The following is a 13,770-nucleotide window of genomic DNA, read 5'->3' as shown; positions in this document are numbered from 1 at the left end:
AGCCGAGTCATTATTTCATTATTTCCCGCACAGAAAATTAATAATTTATGGATACCAGTATGTTATATGACACGTTGTGAAAGAGGAAAAAAAGAGATAAATCAAAACTCATAAATGTATATGTTTGATAGGTTATATGATGTAATAGAAGGTGAGAGATAAAAAAAATAATGAGTGTTGATTAAGTGTTTTAAAAAACTAAAGTGTTCATGTATTATTATTCTTCCACATGCATTGTTTACTTGATTTAAAAAAAAAAACACAAAAATCTTGGTTTAAGTTTTATTTAATATTTTTAGCCTAAATGTTAATAGTATTCCTCTTATGGTTTTTATAAGAGTTTGGCTTGGTATTATATCTAGAAGAATCAATCTATAATATTTTTTATTAATTTTTTTTACAAAAAATACTTTTAATTATGAGTCAGTTTTTTTTGTTCAATAAATAAAAAATAGAGAATATATTAATTTCTTTGAAAATTTAAGTTTTTCTTGTATAAAGAATATTTGGAAAAACTTACTTTAACTACTCACATACCTAGCAAAAATAATAAAAGTAATAAATATATTAATGACGATAAATTAAAAGAATTAAAACTAATAAAAATATTTTTTTTAAAAAGAATAGGTCTCATTAATATAAGGGATATTTTTAAAAAGATATAAATTTAGAGTAAATTTAATATTACTACTAACTAAATTAATTATTTTTTATAATCATAATGAATTGGTTAATTAGATTTTTTTTTAAAAAAAACCGAGAGTAAATTTAATATGTATAAAGAATAATTCAATAAATTATTTTTTCTTAAAAGAAATCTTTACATCATTATAAGAGATTTTGATAATATTTTAAACAAGTGACAATACATTATTCATTTACTTTGTTAGTCAAACAGATAGAAGCTTAAAACTTTTTTGGGTCACAGCCCAGGGAAAAAAAACAAGAACAATGAGGCTCGCGGGAAATTGCTTCCTACAGCCCCCTTTTTTGCTTCCTGCTCCTCTAAATGTTTTAAAATTCCCTCTTCCTTTATTCCAAAATAACCATTCCAAAAGTGTATCCCTGATTTAGAACATGAAAATCATATTTCAAATTTTTAGATTACATATCCCTATTTTAGAATAGTTATTTTGAAATATAATTTTATATTTCAGAATAACTATTTCGAAACAGGGATAAATAATCCAGAAATCTATTATAAAATATAATTTTCCTATTTCAAAATAGCTATTGAGTTTACCTTATCACCTTAAGTCGCTCACACATTCTTGACCCTCACCCCGAAACCATTCTCGTCCCTCATACGGAATCGATCCCATCACCAAATCCAAAATCTTATCGAATCCTTCGCCTGACTTTCCAAAGGTAGAACCATTCCTCTTCGAAAGCATACACAACCACACCTATGCGGTCGAATTATATTTTGCTCCTTTCAACCGAGGAATAACATAAAAAAATTTGGACGTTCACTTTTTCATGCCATTGTGCAAGATTTACAAAGAGAACCAGAAATATTGATATTCATTGTTTAACATCATTGTCTTTTACTTATCTAGATAATTGCTGGATAAAGAGGATTTCTTATCAATTGGACCAAATCATATCAGATTATGTATCTAACATTATTTCTGCGAATCAATAAATCCCAGCTCTTATCTTAAAAAAAAAAAAGTAGTGTTGGATGTGAATCCCTAGCTAACATATGAAAAATCAAATACGCACTATGTCACTCGATCTATACCTTGAAAAATAAAGAATGACTCTACGAAAGGATAATGGCTCTACATTGTAAAAAGAAAAAAAGACTTCGGTAGAGCTGTTCATTTACGTTAGAGAGTTGACAATGTCAATATACTTCACCAAATATCAACAAAAAAGCTAATAAAAAGCTCATTGGCTCCAATCGATTCTTGGTTAGTTCATCTAATTAAGTTGAAGAAACTAGCATAACTCCGATCAATCATTTGACGATTGGTGTTTTCTCTATTCGACTATTCCTATGAAATCTATGCATAATTCCAATCCCGTCGTTTTCATGCTATGTCATTTCACAAGGATAATGCAAGTTGCAACAAATCGCAGACGGCAAAACCAACATACAAGAGAAACCTCATGTAAGGATTATAGGCGTCAAAAAACAAAAGACAAAATATTCTTCAAGTTTTGCTGAGAACGGTAAAAAACCATACAAGAAAAAGATGTCAAAAGAGAGAGACTGTTATTTCCTCCTTGTTTTGCGTGGTTCACCTGAAATAATAATCTCTTAATATCTGAACATCAACAACGTTGTTGTTAAGTTCACAAAGCCGGTTGGATTATTTACTTAACATTCTATCGTTCTAGTGTGATCAGAACCAGGTGAGTGATTATTTCTCCATGGTTAAGAAGACAGTATTGAAGGTTGACATCAGTTGTCTCAAATGCAAAAGGAAGCTCCTCAAAATTGTCTCTTCCCTTCAAGGTAACAACAACACTAGTCCTTAATTAAGCTGTTTGATGAGTTGAATTAAAATTCAAAATGCTTGATGCTATAGGTATATATATTAGGATTTAAAATTATACGATTCTGCTTCACGTATTGTTTTGATTAAATTAACCTCTGATTTTGATTGAATTGCAGGGGTGGATAAAATTGAAGCGGATGAAGGAAAGGGTACGTTGACCGTGACAGGGGATGCAGACCCATATGAAATAATAGTTCGCATAAGGAAAGCTGGCAAACATGCTGAAGTTGTGAGTGTTGGGCCTCCCCGGGACCCTCCAGTATGGCATAGTTTGGGCCTCATACTGATTGATGAATCGGTAAGTCCAATACGGGTTGGTCAATCCGTATTGAATTTACAGATTCACCAATCCGTGTCAGCTTTACCGAAGGATAAAAAAGAAATTTTGCTGTTTTCTGGGTGTACCAGCAATTATCCTGGGTGAGTTGCAACCTCCAATGAAAAATCTGAGGAGTCCACTCAGTCCAGTATCCACATGCCATATTACTATCCTCCTTACCAATCCATCTTGCACTATATTGTGATTTGTGACCATGTACACCAGTGCAGCAGAGTGCTCATTTGCGAGAAACTTGTAATTTCGTCCTTGGATCTTTTCAGTAGCTACCGTTAAAATTATAGAAACTAAAAACAATAATTACTGCATCTAGGCTCTTGCTAGATGAGGACAGAAGAATAAAGAGAGACGTTTTATCACGGTTAATTGAGAATTTGGGAATAGAAAATACTTAGCGGTTCTCAGGAAAAGGAATGAGGGGGATTTCAATTTTCAGCTAAAATGGAGAGAAATATAAAAGGCACAGCCTGTGGGAAAATTTTGAGAAAAATTGTCTTGGCTGATTTTTAGGAAGAATTATTATTGTTTTAGGTATATTTGGAGTTTGGGTTTATAATATAGATATGTTGAGACTGTTGATGGATACAAAAGTACTTTTGCAGTAAAATCTACAGTCCTCTTTCTTTTTCTTAGCAATTATGTACTAACACTTGGAAGAAAAATGAAGGATGAATCATCACCAAGAGTCAGGTACAAAAATTTTAAGTCTTAGGTCTATTATTTATGTGTGTACATATATATGGTAAAATTGATTTAGGCAATTCGATTATTCTCCTGCATTTAATACACGAAGCCACGAGCGAATGTGAGATTAATCAAGTACGTATTTCTTTCTACGCTGCTGTATATATAGTGTTTGTGTAGAATGAGACATACAGAACAAACTAGCATGCAGAACACCAAGAAATATTCATTAGTGTTTACCTTCTAAAATAACATTTACGTAATTTGATTGTTATTTTATTTCACATAGTCATCATTTCACAGCTTTTGAATAATTTCTTAGGTTGAAGTCTAAAAGTTCTAACCCTCAAACCATAATGCATTTTATTGAGATCTTAATGAGCAAGTGAATTTTTCTCGGATGCTTGGCTTCTTTACTTTGATGAAAATTGTTCGTCCTGTAAGTCCAGACTCCAGATGAACAACATTGGCCAATACATGAATTTCTCTCGGATCCACTCACTCCTTAGTTCTTACTCTCCAAATTACATTACTTAGTTGTTAGTTGTTTAACATAATAATAACAGCTATGTTGATAATAACTAGTTCAGTTGAGTACTTAAGTTCACAGTTTTATTAGAATATGCACAGTATCTTAATCTGAGTATGTTTTTTGCTACACTGTTGTCATGTATCCATATCATTGGCTAGCCATATTTTTAACTGACCCCACTTGCATTTGATTCCGGATGGCCAAATGAATTTAGACAACCATTTTCATAAAGGACTTGTACAACATATTATTTGCGCAAATATAATTAACTTACCACAATGTATAGTGTCAGGAATCGTGATAAGAAAGGACAACGTGGCATCAGAGACAGCAGTACGTGCATACTTTCTATAATCTGTTGTGGCAATGAATCCTCCGTGATACCCATCAGCATATCACAAATTGAATCAAATGTCATCATTTAGGAGTTAGAATACGTCCATGTTAATTTAATTGCTTAACAGATTTTTATAGAATTATCCTTGCAAAGCAGACAACATAAGGAATGGGTGACATCTAGTTTTTACCTTCATACTGAAGTCCAGCTACTTGAAATTTTTTTCCACTTTCTTTTAGCTTTTGTAGCCTTCCACACAACATTTAGCCAAATTCAGTGACAAATGCAAATAGAGATATGATGTTGTGGAGAACGGTTCAGATAATAGGTTTTTCTCTCCCACTGCATCTGCCATTGTTTTTACATAAACCTTGTTAAATTGAAAAATTCATTAGCACAAATTGACCTTGCACCTTCAGAACTTTGAACAAATTAATACGTCGATGTTGCCGAATAACCTTGTCTTGAACAAACTCCCATACCTAATTCGACCAAATCAACAGGTTACATATATCTTCTATTGGCTCATGGTTCTTAAAAGTCTAACTCATGTCGAAATGTCTAGAAAGTTATTTTGGACCAAACACGACACTGAATGAGCTTAAACATAACCAGTTAATTATATAACTCATGTGTCTTTGTTTTATTCCAATTATGAGATCAAGATTCCTAACCTTTTTCACATGGCTTACAAGAATCAATTTCTCCTTCTTTTGTTGGTCCATACTATCATGACACATTATAAGAAAACTCGTAATAACACTTTGTATTTTCTATATTACGCACTTTAAGTCTTTATTTAAGATTTTTAAGTTTGTACTCTTTCAAAAATGAAGATGCAGTATGTTCTTGGAAGTATAACTAAAATATTCTTAATAAGGTTAGACTAATCCCTCTCTATTGCCTTATTTTGGGGTTAAATTAATTTTGAACTTTTTTTATTGTTTAAATTAAAATTACTTATAATTTTTTAAGAAGTTGCTTTTTTTAGTTTCCCTTTTTTTAGAGAAATACCATGAATATCCTCTGCATAATTAGTTTTAATTGTCAATAAAAGTTGATCCAATTGATAAGAATTAAACTCATATTTCATAAGAATGAGTTCAAATCTTATGACGATTTGAGGATCCTATTAGTGAATGATTTATAAATAATTATGTAAATGCTTGGTGAACATTGAGACACCTTAACTTTGGTAAATCCTCACGATCCAATCTACTTTTGTTTTTGTAAAATAAAATTCAACTTTTATTTATTTATTTAAAGCACTATGTTATTTCATTTTTTTTAATTTAACACAATAAATATTTTGCACATAATTCAATATGTTATTTTAAATAAAAAATATAATTATGAAAAAATATATTTCAAATAAAAATATTTTCTTTTGAATAAATAATTATTTTTATTCCTAAAGTATTACTCTTTCTTTTAAATAGTTTCTAAAGTAAAAAAATTATATATAAATAAGAATTTAATAATTATACACTCATTGTAAATTTTTAATATTGTCAATCAATTATGATTTTTACATACAAAAAATTATTCTAATTAATTAGTTCCTAAATATTGATAAAGTTAAATATTTAGATATTAAAGTGATGAATATTTAATATTTTAAGAATTGTTTATGTAATTTCATTACTTTAAACAATTTTTAAAAAAAAATATATATATGCTTGAGTAATCAAATTAATGATTTACTCTGTTATTTTTTAAAATATAGACAGGTTGACTAAAGTGAAGAGAGTAATAAAAGCAGTGTTATTTCCTAGTTACAGCCTACGGCTACGAAACTGTAAGGCTGACTAGTGATGGACTAGTGGCTAGTCGGCAAGTTGTCAGAATTTCATGAGTGAGGTCAGGAAAAGTAAATAGATAAAAAAATTCTTAAAACAAAAAGTATATAGATAAATTATTGTAATTTAATTTAGTCATTATCCAGTGACAAGTTATCTTCACTTACGTGAATCGGATTAGCATTTCTTGGTGATATAAAAATAGTGATTCATGGGTTGGCAGAAGAAACAAGCAGATCTAGAGGATCATAATGGCAAAGAGTTGTCTCTTTTCTATGGCATTTACTGATCCACCGGACTATAGCAATTTGCGGATTCCCTTCGGAGCCAATGCATTGCTATATCTCTGTGCTAGCTCTTCAATTATTCCGTGCCTTAACTGGATTTTCATGTAGAAAAAGTGTTACTTTAAACTCATACTTTTTTATAAACCCACTTTGTACCTAGCTAGCTAGTCTAACTTTCTCATGTGCAATCTTTTTATACAAATACAATTCCAAAGGGTAATAATAAAGACCTTAAACAGGTTGGGCCTTATGAATTTAGGTGTTCTTCGTTAGACCCAAACTAACAGAACATTAAGCATGTACCGGGACACATAAAGTATGTAATGGATAGCTAGTGAAGCATCACTTAATTTTGTCTCTCAATATCTTGAAATTCCGCTCATTAATTACACAAAGCATCGTACATAAGCACCATTTCTTTGGTAGGAACAAGACAAAAGATATCCATTATTTAAGTAATCTCAGCTCTCACTTTCACCAGGCATATATTTGTGTGTTTTGAGTACTCGACACGTCGTGGAATTATTTCTTGAAAATTCGACAATAGGCAGTAGTCACAGTATACAAGGACTAGCTCGCATGCTTCTCCTAGCCACTCCTCCCTTTTATTAATTAATTATTCACAGATAATTGAATCACTTCAGAGTTGAGAGCCAATTTCAATTTAACACGCCGAAAATTGTTATACGTGGAGACATTGGTTCATATCATATGCGAGCAACCAAAAAGTAAAATACTATATAGGTAACACCTAATGATGCGTCATGCGTTGCACATAAAGTTGACGGAAAAAAAATAGGCAATAATTCATTGAAGGCTTTGAATTATCAAATTGTCTTAAGATTCCTCCTTGTATCAAAATTCATAAAATTTCATTGAAAATATTCATTGGGTAACTATGATTATTGAGATCTTAAATTGTAGTATTTAATTTCTGTTGGTAATTAATGTGTTCACAACACCAAGTTCGTTACAGCTAGAAATGCTTGTTTGCGAGGTTATGAAGATATGCGTAGATTTTATTAGTGCATTCAAAAGAGAGAGAGCCAATCTTTTGTGAAGTGAACTGTAACGCAGCGCATGGTTCTGGTTAGTTGTAGACATCTTGTCATTGGTGTGGCTTCATAAGCAAAACGAAAGGTGATTTGATTTGTTTTCAGAAAAAAGTTGGGAGGCATGGAAGTGCTTAAAAAAGACTATATCTGCATGGGATCACAGAATATTTTTGGGGGCTGAAATTGTACTGCACGCAACAACTAAAATCCAAAGTACTCTGGCACTCTGCTTTAGGCAGGGGAGTGACGCTGGAGCAAGGATTAGGGCAGTGTCGCCCGCACATTGGTTGAGACGGCTGAGGGGAATCTGCCACTGATTTTGGTCAGTGTTCCATCGTTTTACGTGGCAGGACTCACTCCAATTCTCTTTTGTCCCTACTCCTACCCTATGCACATGCACCTTCTCAATCTTATTCTTTCAAAACAACGAATATCACACTATAAAAAGTAAATCTTTGCCTTAAACATGTTTAAAATTCAACCATGTCCCTCTGCTTAAAGCAACCTGAACATTTTTTTATAAGTCTCGTGGTGTCCTACAAATGGAAAAGAAGTTTTGATAATATTTAAAATCTCATAAGTCTAGGTAATGACCCATCCGAGTCAATCAATACTTTGGTCCCTCAGCCTAACTTATATATAATATTTTAAGAGAAAAAAAAATTATGCATTCAAATTTTTTTTTTATATAATCATTTAATCATAATTTATCATATATATTATAATTTAAAATTTTATTTTAATATATTTAGTATAAAGATTTATATACTATTAACTAAATGAAAATTATCTTAGATGTGATTTATAAAATAATTATTTATAAGGTCAATAATTTTGTAATTATAAAATAATTTATGATTGAATAATAATGTAAAAAAATATGTCAACAATATTCTAATGAAATTCTTAATCCTCATTAATTCATACTTTATTCATTCGTAGAGTAAAACAAAATATACTTAAGAATTGTCACTAATTTTCTCTTCATCCAATCCTTTTAGGTTAAAAATGAAAATAATTTTTTTATATAAAATCCTAAAACTTTAAAAAGAATCATACATCATGTTATTTTAACAATAAACACCCTATTTCAAGCAACCAACAAAATTAATTATTATTTTTTTAGAACACAAATATATATTTTACATCATGTTATTTTAGAACACAAATATATTTTACAAAAGGCAATCATGTTTAAGTTAAGATTATTATAGAAAACAAAAAGTTTTCATTCAAAAATTTAACCCAACCACCTATTTTCACGTAAGTTAATGGAAAACAAAGTCAATTGCTTGCCTATATTATAGATTTAAAATAAATAAAAATTAGTAATGTTTATTTATATCATTATCTTATTCATTAACTGTGTCAAATTGGGTTAATTTAATCTTGCTTAAAGTATTTATCTTAATTAAACTCGAATGTCATCTAGTTCATTTAAATTTAAAGATGAACTTGAGTTAAAATAAATAAATAAAAAATTAACCCAATCAAAAGTTAAGAATGAACCGGAGATAAATCTAGTCCGAGCTGACTCACATTCTTTATAATTGTTACATTCTATTATAAGAAAAACAGAGAGAAACACATACCCTACCTTTTGCCCGTAAAAACAATTTAAAGAAAGATGTGAATGACATTATTGAATGAAAAAGGAGCAAAAAGGAAAAGACATACACAATGGGATTTCGAGTTTTCCACACATACATGCACCTTGTAATTCCCAATAAAAACCGATAGATGTGATGATCCTCAAAAGACATAACATTCCCTCCCCTGTCTCCAATATTGATTAGCCTTAGCCACAAAACAATGTTTTCCCCAAGAGACATGCCTTCTCCATCCTCAATCTTTTCTGCCTACGCCTCCATGACAGCCTCCATCATGCTCCTACGTTCCATGGCCAACGACCTCGTTCCCCAACCAATCCGTGGCTACCTTTACAGCACGTTCCGTTACCTCATAAAGCCTCGCTCCCCAACCCTCACCCTCATCATCGAAGAGTCCACCGGCATAGCCCGTAACCAAGTCTACGACGCTGCAGAAGCGTACCTCTCCACCCGTGTCAGCCCCGAAAACGAGAGGCTCAAAATCAGCAAGAGCGCAAAGGAGAAGAAATTAACCGTTCGGTTGGAGAAGGGCGAGAAGGTAGTCGACTGCTTCGACGGCGCGTGCTTCAAGTGGAGATTCATCTGCGCGGAATCCGAGAAGAACAACCCCAACGACCACAGCAACAATAACAGCATCTCCGTACGGTCCGAAAAGCGGTCTTTTGAGCTGAGCTTCCCGAAGAAGTACAAGGAAATGGTTCTGGACTCTTACCTGCCCTTCATTCTCGAAAAGGCCAAGGAGATGAAAGACGAGGAAAGGGTTCTGAAGATGCACACTCTCAACACCTCGTATTGTTACAGTGGGGTCAAATGGGACTCTATAAATCTCGAGCATCCTTCAACTTTTGAGACGCTGGCGATGGAGCCGGAGTTGAAGAATGCGGTGATTGAGGACTTGGATAGGTTCGTGAAGAGGAAGGAGTTTTATAAGAGGGTTGGGAGGGCGTGGAAACGTGGCTACTTGCTCTATGGCCCTCCTGGTACTGGCAAGTCTAGCTTGATAGCTGCTATGGCCAATTACTTGAAGTTTGACATCTTTGACCTCCAACTTGGGAACATAGTAAGGGATTCTGACCTCAGGAAACTGCTTCTGGCGACTGCTAATAGATCCATTTTGGTCATTGAAGACATTGATTGCAGTGTGGATCTGCCAGAGCGTCGCCATGGTGATCATGGACGTAAACAAACTGACGTACAGGTTAGTAATTCTTAGTCACTATCATGCCCCTTTCCCAACTAAATTCTATTTTGCTATTTTTACTCAATAGATGTTGTTTTGCTAATTATTGTCTTCAATGAATTATTAGAAAAAAAAAATACTAGTTTATATTCGTAGACTGTATTCAATCAAATATTGTCATCTACCAACTTTTCTTTTAATGGTTAATTTATTAAATCTTATACCATCATGATTTTTTATTAATGAAAAATATAAACACTTGTTTACATGAATTTTAAAAAATAAAACATTAATTAAAATAAGAATAATGATATTTAAACATCATGTCATATATATCTTGAATAGATCATCAATATTTTTTTTTATTTATCTTCTTGTTATATCATATTACTTATCATATTTATATATGTAAAAAAAAATTGAGAGTCAATTACTACCAGCAAGATTAATATATAATTTAATAGATTAAGAGATATTCATTGTCTATAAATAAAAAAAATATTATTTATCATATTTATACATTTTTATCTTTTTTTGTTATTTCTAAATGTCAACTAGCATTTTGGTGTTCATGTAATACATTTTTCCTTAAAACAAATAAGAGTTAGGCTAAAGACGGTTGAGGCTATGGCCATGTACCAAAAAAAAATGCGAATTCTTGGCCTAAAATGGTTGTTTTGCAAATGCGAAGCCAACCACGTGGCTTCTGATTGAACTATGCAAAGTAGTACAATAGAGTATTGATCGTGCTCCTGTTATAGAACCTGATAGGCGATAGGTTCATTACTTTAGCGTGTGTGTCTCTTTGGAGTCATTTTCTCATTAGTGGAGAAACCTTTTTCTACCTTTTTTCCTGCTAGTGGAAACATGCCGTTTTTAAAAGCACGCCCTGAATTGGTAAGTGGGGACCGTGGGACTACCTTGCAGTTGATAATTGGTTAAGAAATTGGGTCTTGCCGGTAATTTAATAAATTGACAGTGAAGTTAATATAAAACCATCCAAAGCATTTTGCCACATCGTCAAAACGCCACTTCCAAAGATCCAAAAGGGCATATCACTATCAATCCACGCAATATTTCAGTTCTTTTCCTCTTGTTTGTTGTTTTCTGTTTGACAAATAGCGAGAGAAAGTGAGTACAACGTACCTGTGGTTCGAAGGTCGTTGTTAAATGTCATTGGATAGTGGATGCCAAATAGGATGATCTTCCGTGTAAAGCTTCTATTATGGACTGGTGTTGCTATCGTATTTTAGTTTATTTTCATGAGAGTTTAACACCATCCATTTATAAAAAGCAAGACCATGTTACTGACGCCTTCAATTTTCTTTAACCCGCGTGTGCTAAGATGTTGTCGAAATATTTTATATTGATTTTTAAGAAAAAAAAAAATTAACACCTTCAGTTATTTATTTTTTCTCATCTCAATGAGTTGATCAAGTGAAATAACATAAATAATTTCTCACACTACAAAATAAAACCCATGCATATACTTGCTCATTTTTCAAGTTCAATATTGTTGGTACAAAATCATCACTGTCATTGTTCAAATTTGAATGCTGAAATTGATCATAAGCTAACCGTGCATCTGATGGATGGATGCAGTTGACCTTGTCTGGATTACTGAACTTCATAGACGGGTTATGGTCTAGTTGTGGAGACGAGAGAATCATCATATTCACCACCAACCACAAGGAGAGGCTAGACCCAGCACTGTTGAGGCCAGGAAGAATGGACATGCACATTCACATGTCCTATTGCTCCTACCAAGGCTTCAAGATTTTGGCCTCAAACTACTTAGAAACTCCCTCTGATCACCCCCTCTTTGGTGAGGTAGAGGGGCTAATAGAGGACATACAAATAACCCCTGCGCAAGTGGCAGAGGAGCTGATGAAGAACGAAGACCCTGAGGCCACACTTGAAGGATTCGTGAAGCTACTTAAGAGGAAGAAGATGGAAGGTGATGTGTGTGAGAACTCTACTCCTGATAAAGCAGAACCTACTCATCAGCAATCTAAGAGGCGCAAGGTTGGTTGCAAGCAAAAACGAGGTGTTGGAATTAACAAGAGCATTAGTGGTGTCACTCAAATAAGGACAAGAAGAATGAGAGGGTGTAGTTTGTAATCACCTGGTCTCAGAATGTGGTAAAATAAGATTGTTGGAGCTACTATTTGTCTCTAGAAATTAAAGTTTCTGATGTAGGCTTTCAGGCTTTTGTTACTATTAATCAATTGCTAAGAGGCTAGCTAGCTACATGCATTTCCTATCCAAACTTTGTGCTTGAACTTTCCTCGATGTGTATGAGGAGAAGAAGAGATTGAAAGGGCAGAGTGTGATTGCTAGTATCAGTAGATGAACAATATCAGTATGTACATGTAATTGCGTATATAGTTGTAGTCGTAACAATGGTCACTGCCCAGCATATTCAAACACAAGGTTCATCTTTTCCCATAACCGGAAAGCTTGGATCTGTTTGACATGAGAGGTTTGTTTCTGTTTTTATTTTATTTATATAAACAAGTGTAATGACCCGTAAAATTAAAATAATTGAAATAAAAACTAATATGGAAAGGCATAAACTTGTGTTTGTACATGCTTAGAGATGGGAATTGACCAAGCTGTTTAACAAGGGTTTATGAAATCAAATTAGATTTTTTTTTATGAAATATTTTTTATCTAACTTATTTCAAGCACAAGGTCAAATTAGTTTTTTTTTAATGAAATAAATTAGGTTAAGACTCGTATAAAACTCTATTTGGTAAAAAAAAAACTCATACTTTAAGTCATTAAAAAAAACCTTATAAACCTTTTTAACTCATTTTTTTTTTCAGTAGTATTATTATATTAAAAAATTTAAAATCCATCAAAATCATACATTTGTTATTCTTTTAATGTTTAGCACGTTAACGTACGTAAGGAATTAAGCTTATAAATTTATTTAAGAATAATTTATGTTTTTATTTATTTATATAAATTAAACTCCAGTATCAGAATTTTACACAATTAAATGTCAGAATATTAAATTCTCACAATTAAAATTTCATAATAAAATATTAAATTCTTACAATTAACGAATAACTAATGTCATATTTATAATTAATGTAATTAAACAAGTTCATGATTGAGATACGTTAAATTATTACAATTAAATGTCATATAAAAATTTAAATTCTTACAATTAAAATATAATTAATGTCATGTTAAATTATAATTAATATGATTGAAAAATAATAAAGATAATATTAAATTTGCATAATTAAATTCACACAATGTTTAAAATGAAAGTAATAAAGTTTTAATATTATTTTGGGAAAGAAAAAATGTAATTAACATAAACAATAATGTCATATATAATTTTTTTTTATTTATAAATAAAATAAGTTAAATGTCTTGGCAAATATGGTGATAGTGAGAAGGGAAGATGACTAGCATTCAAATCTTGCTT

General features: G+C 31.9%; 1 protein-coding gene across 1 annotated transcript; it reads left to right on the top strand.

The window, feature by feature from the left end:
• Positions 1–9,142: 9,142 nt before the first annotated feature.
• On the top strand, positions 9,143–12,842 carry LOC114420309 (AAA-ATPase At3g50940-like). The gene is made up of 2 exons (XM_028386243.1): positions 9,143–10,346; positions 11,931–12,842. Exons 1-2 carry the CDS (start codon positions 9,351–9,353, stop codon positions 12,447–12,449), a joined length of 1,515 nt encoding a protein of 504 aa, XP_028242044.1. The 5' UTR covers positions 9,143–9,350; the 3' UTR covers positions 12,450–12,842.
• Positions 12,843–13,770: the final 928 nt, after the last annotated feature.

This window comes from Glycine soja, chromosome 1, assembly GCF_004193775.1.
Source record: "Glycine soja cultivar W05 chromosome 1, ASM419377v2, whole genome shotgun sequence".
In the NCBI taxonomy this organism is placed as follows: Eukaryota; Viridiplantae; Streptophyta; class Magnoliopsida; order Fabales; family Fabaceae; genus Glycine; species Glycine soja.
This window is presented reverse-complemented; position numbering and strand designations above follow the sequence as displayed.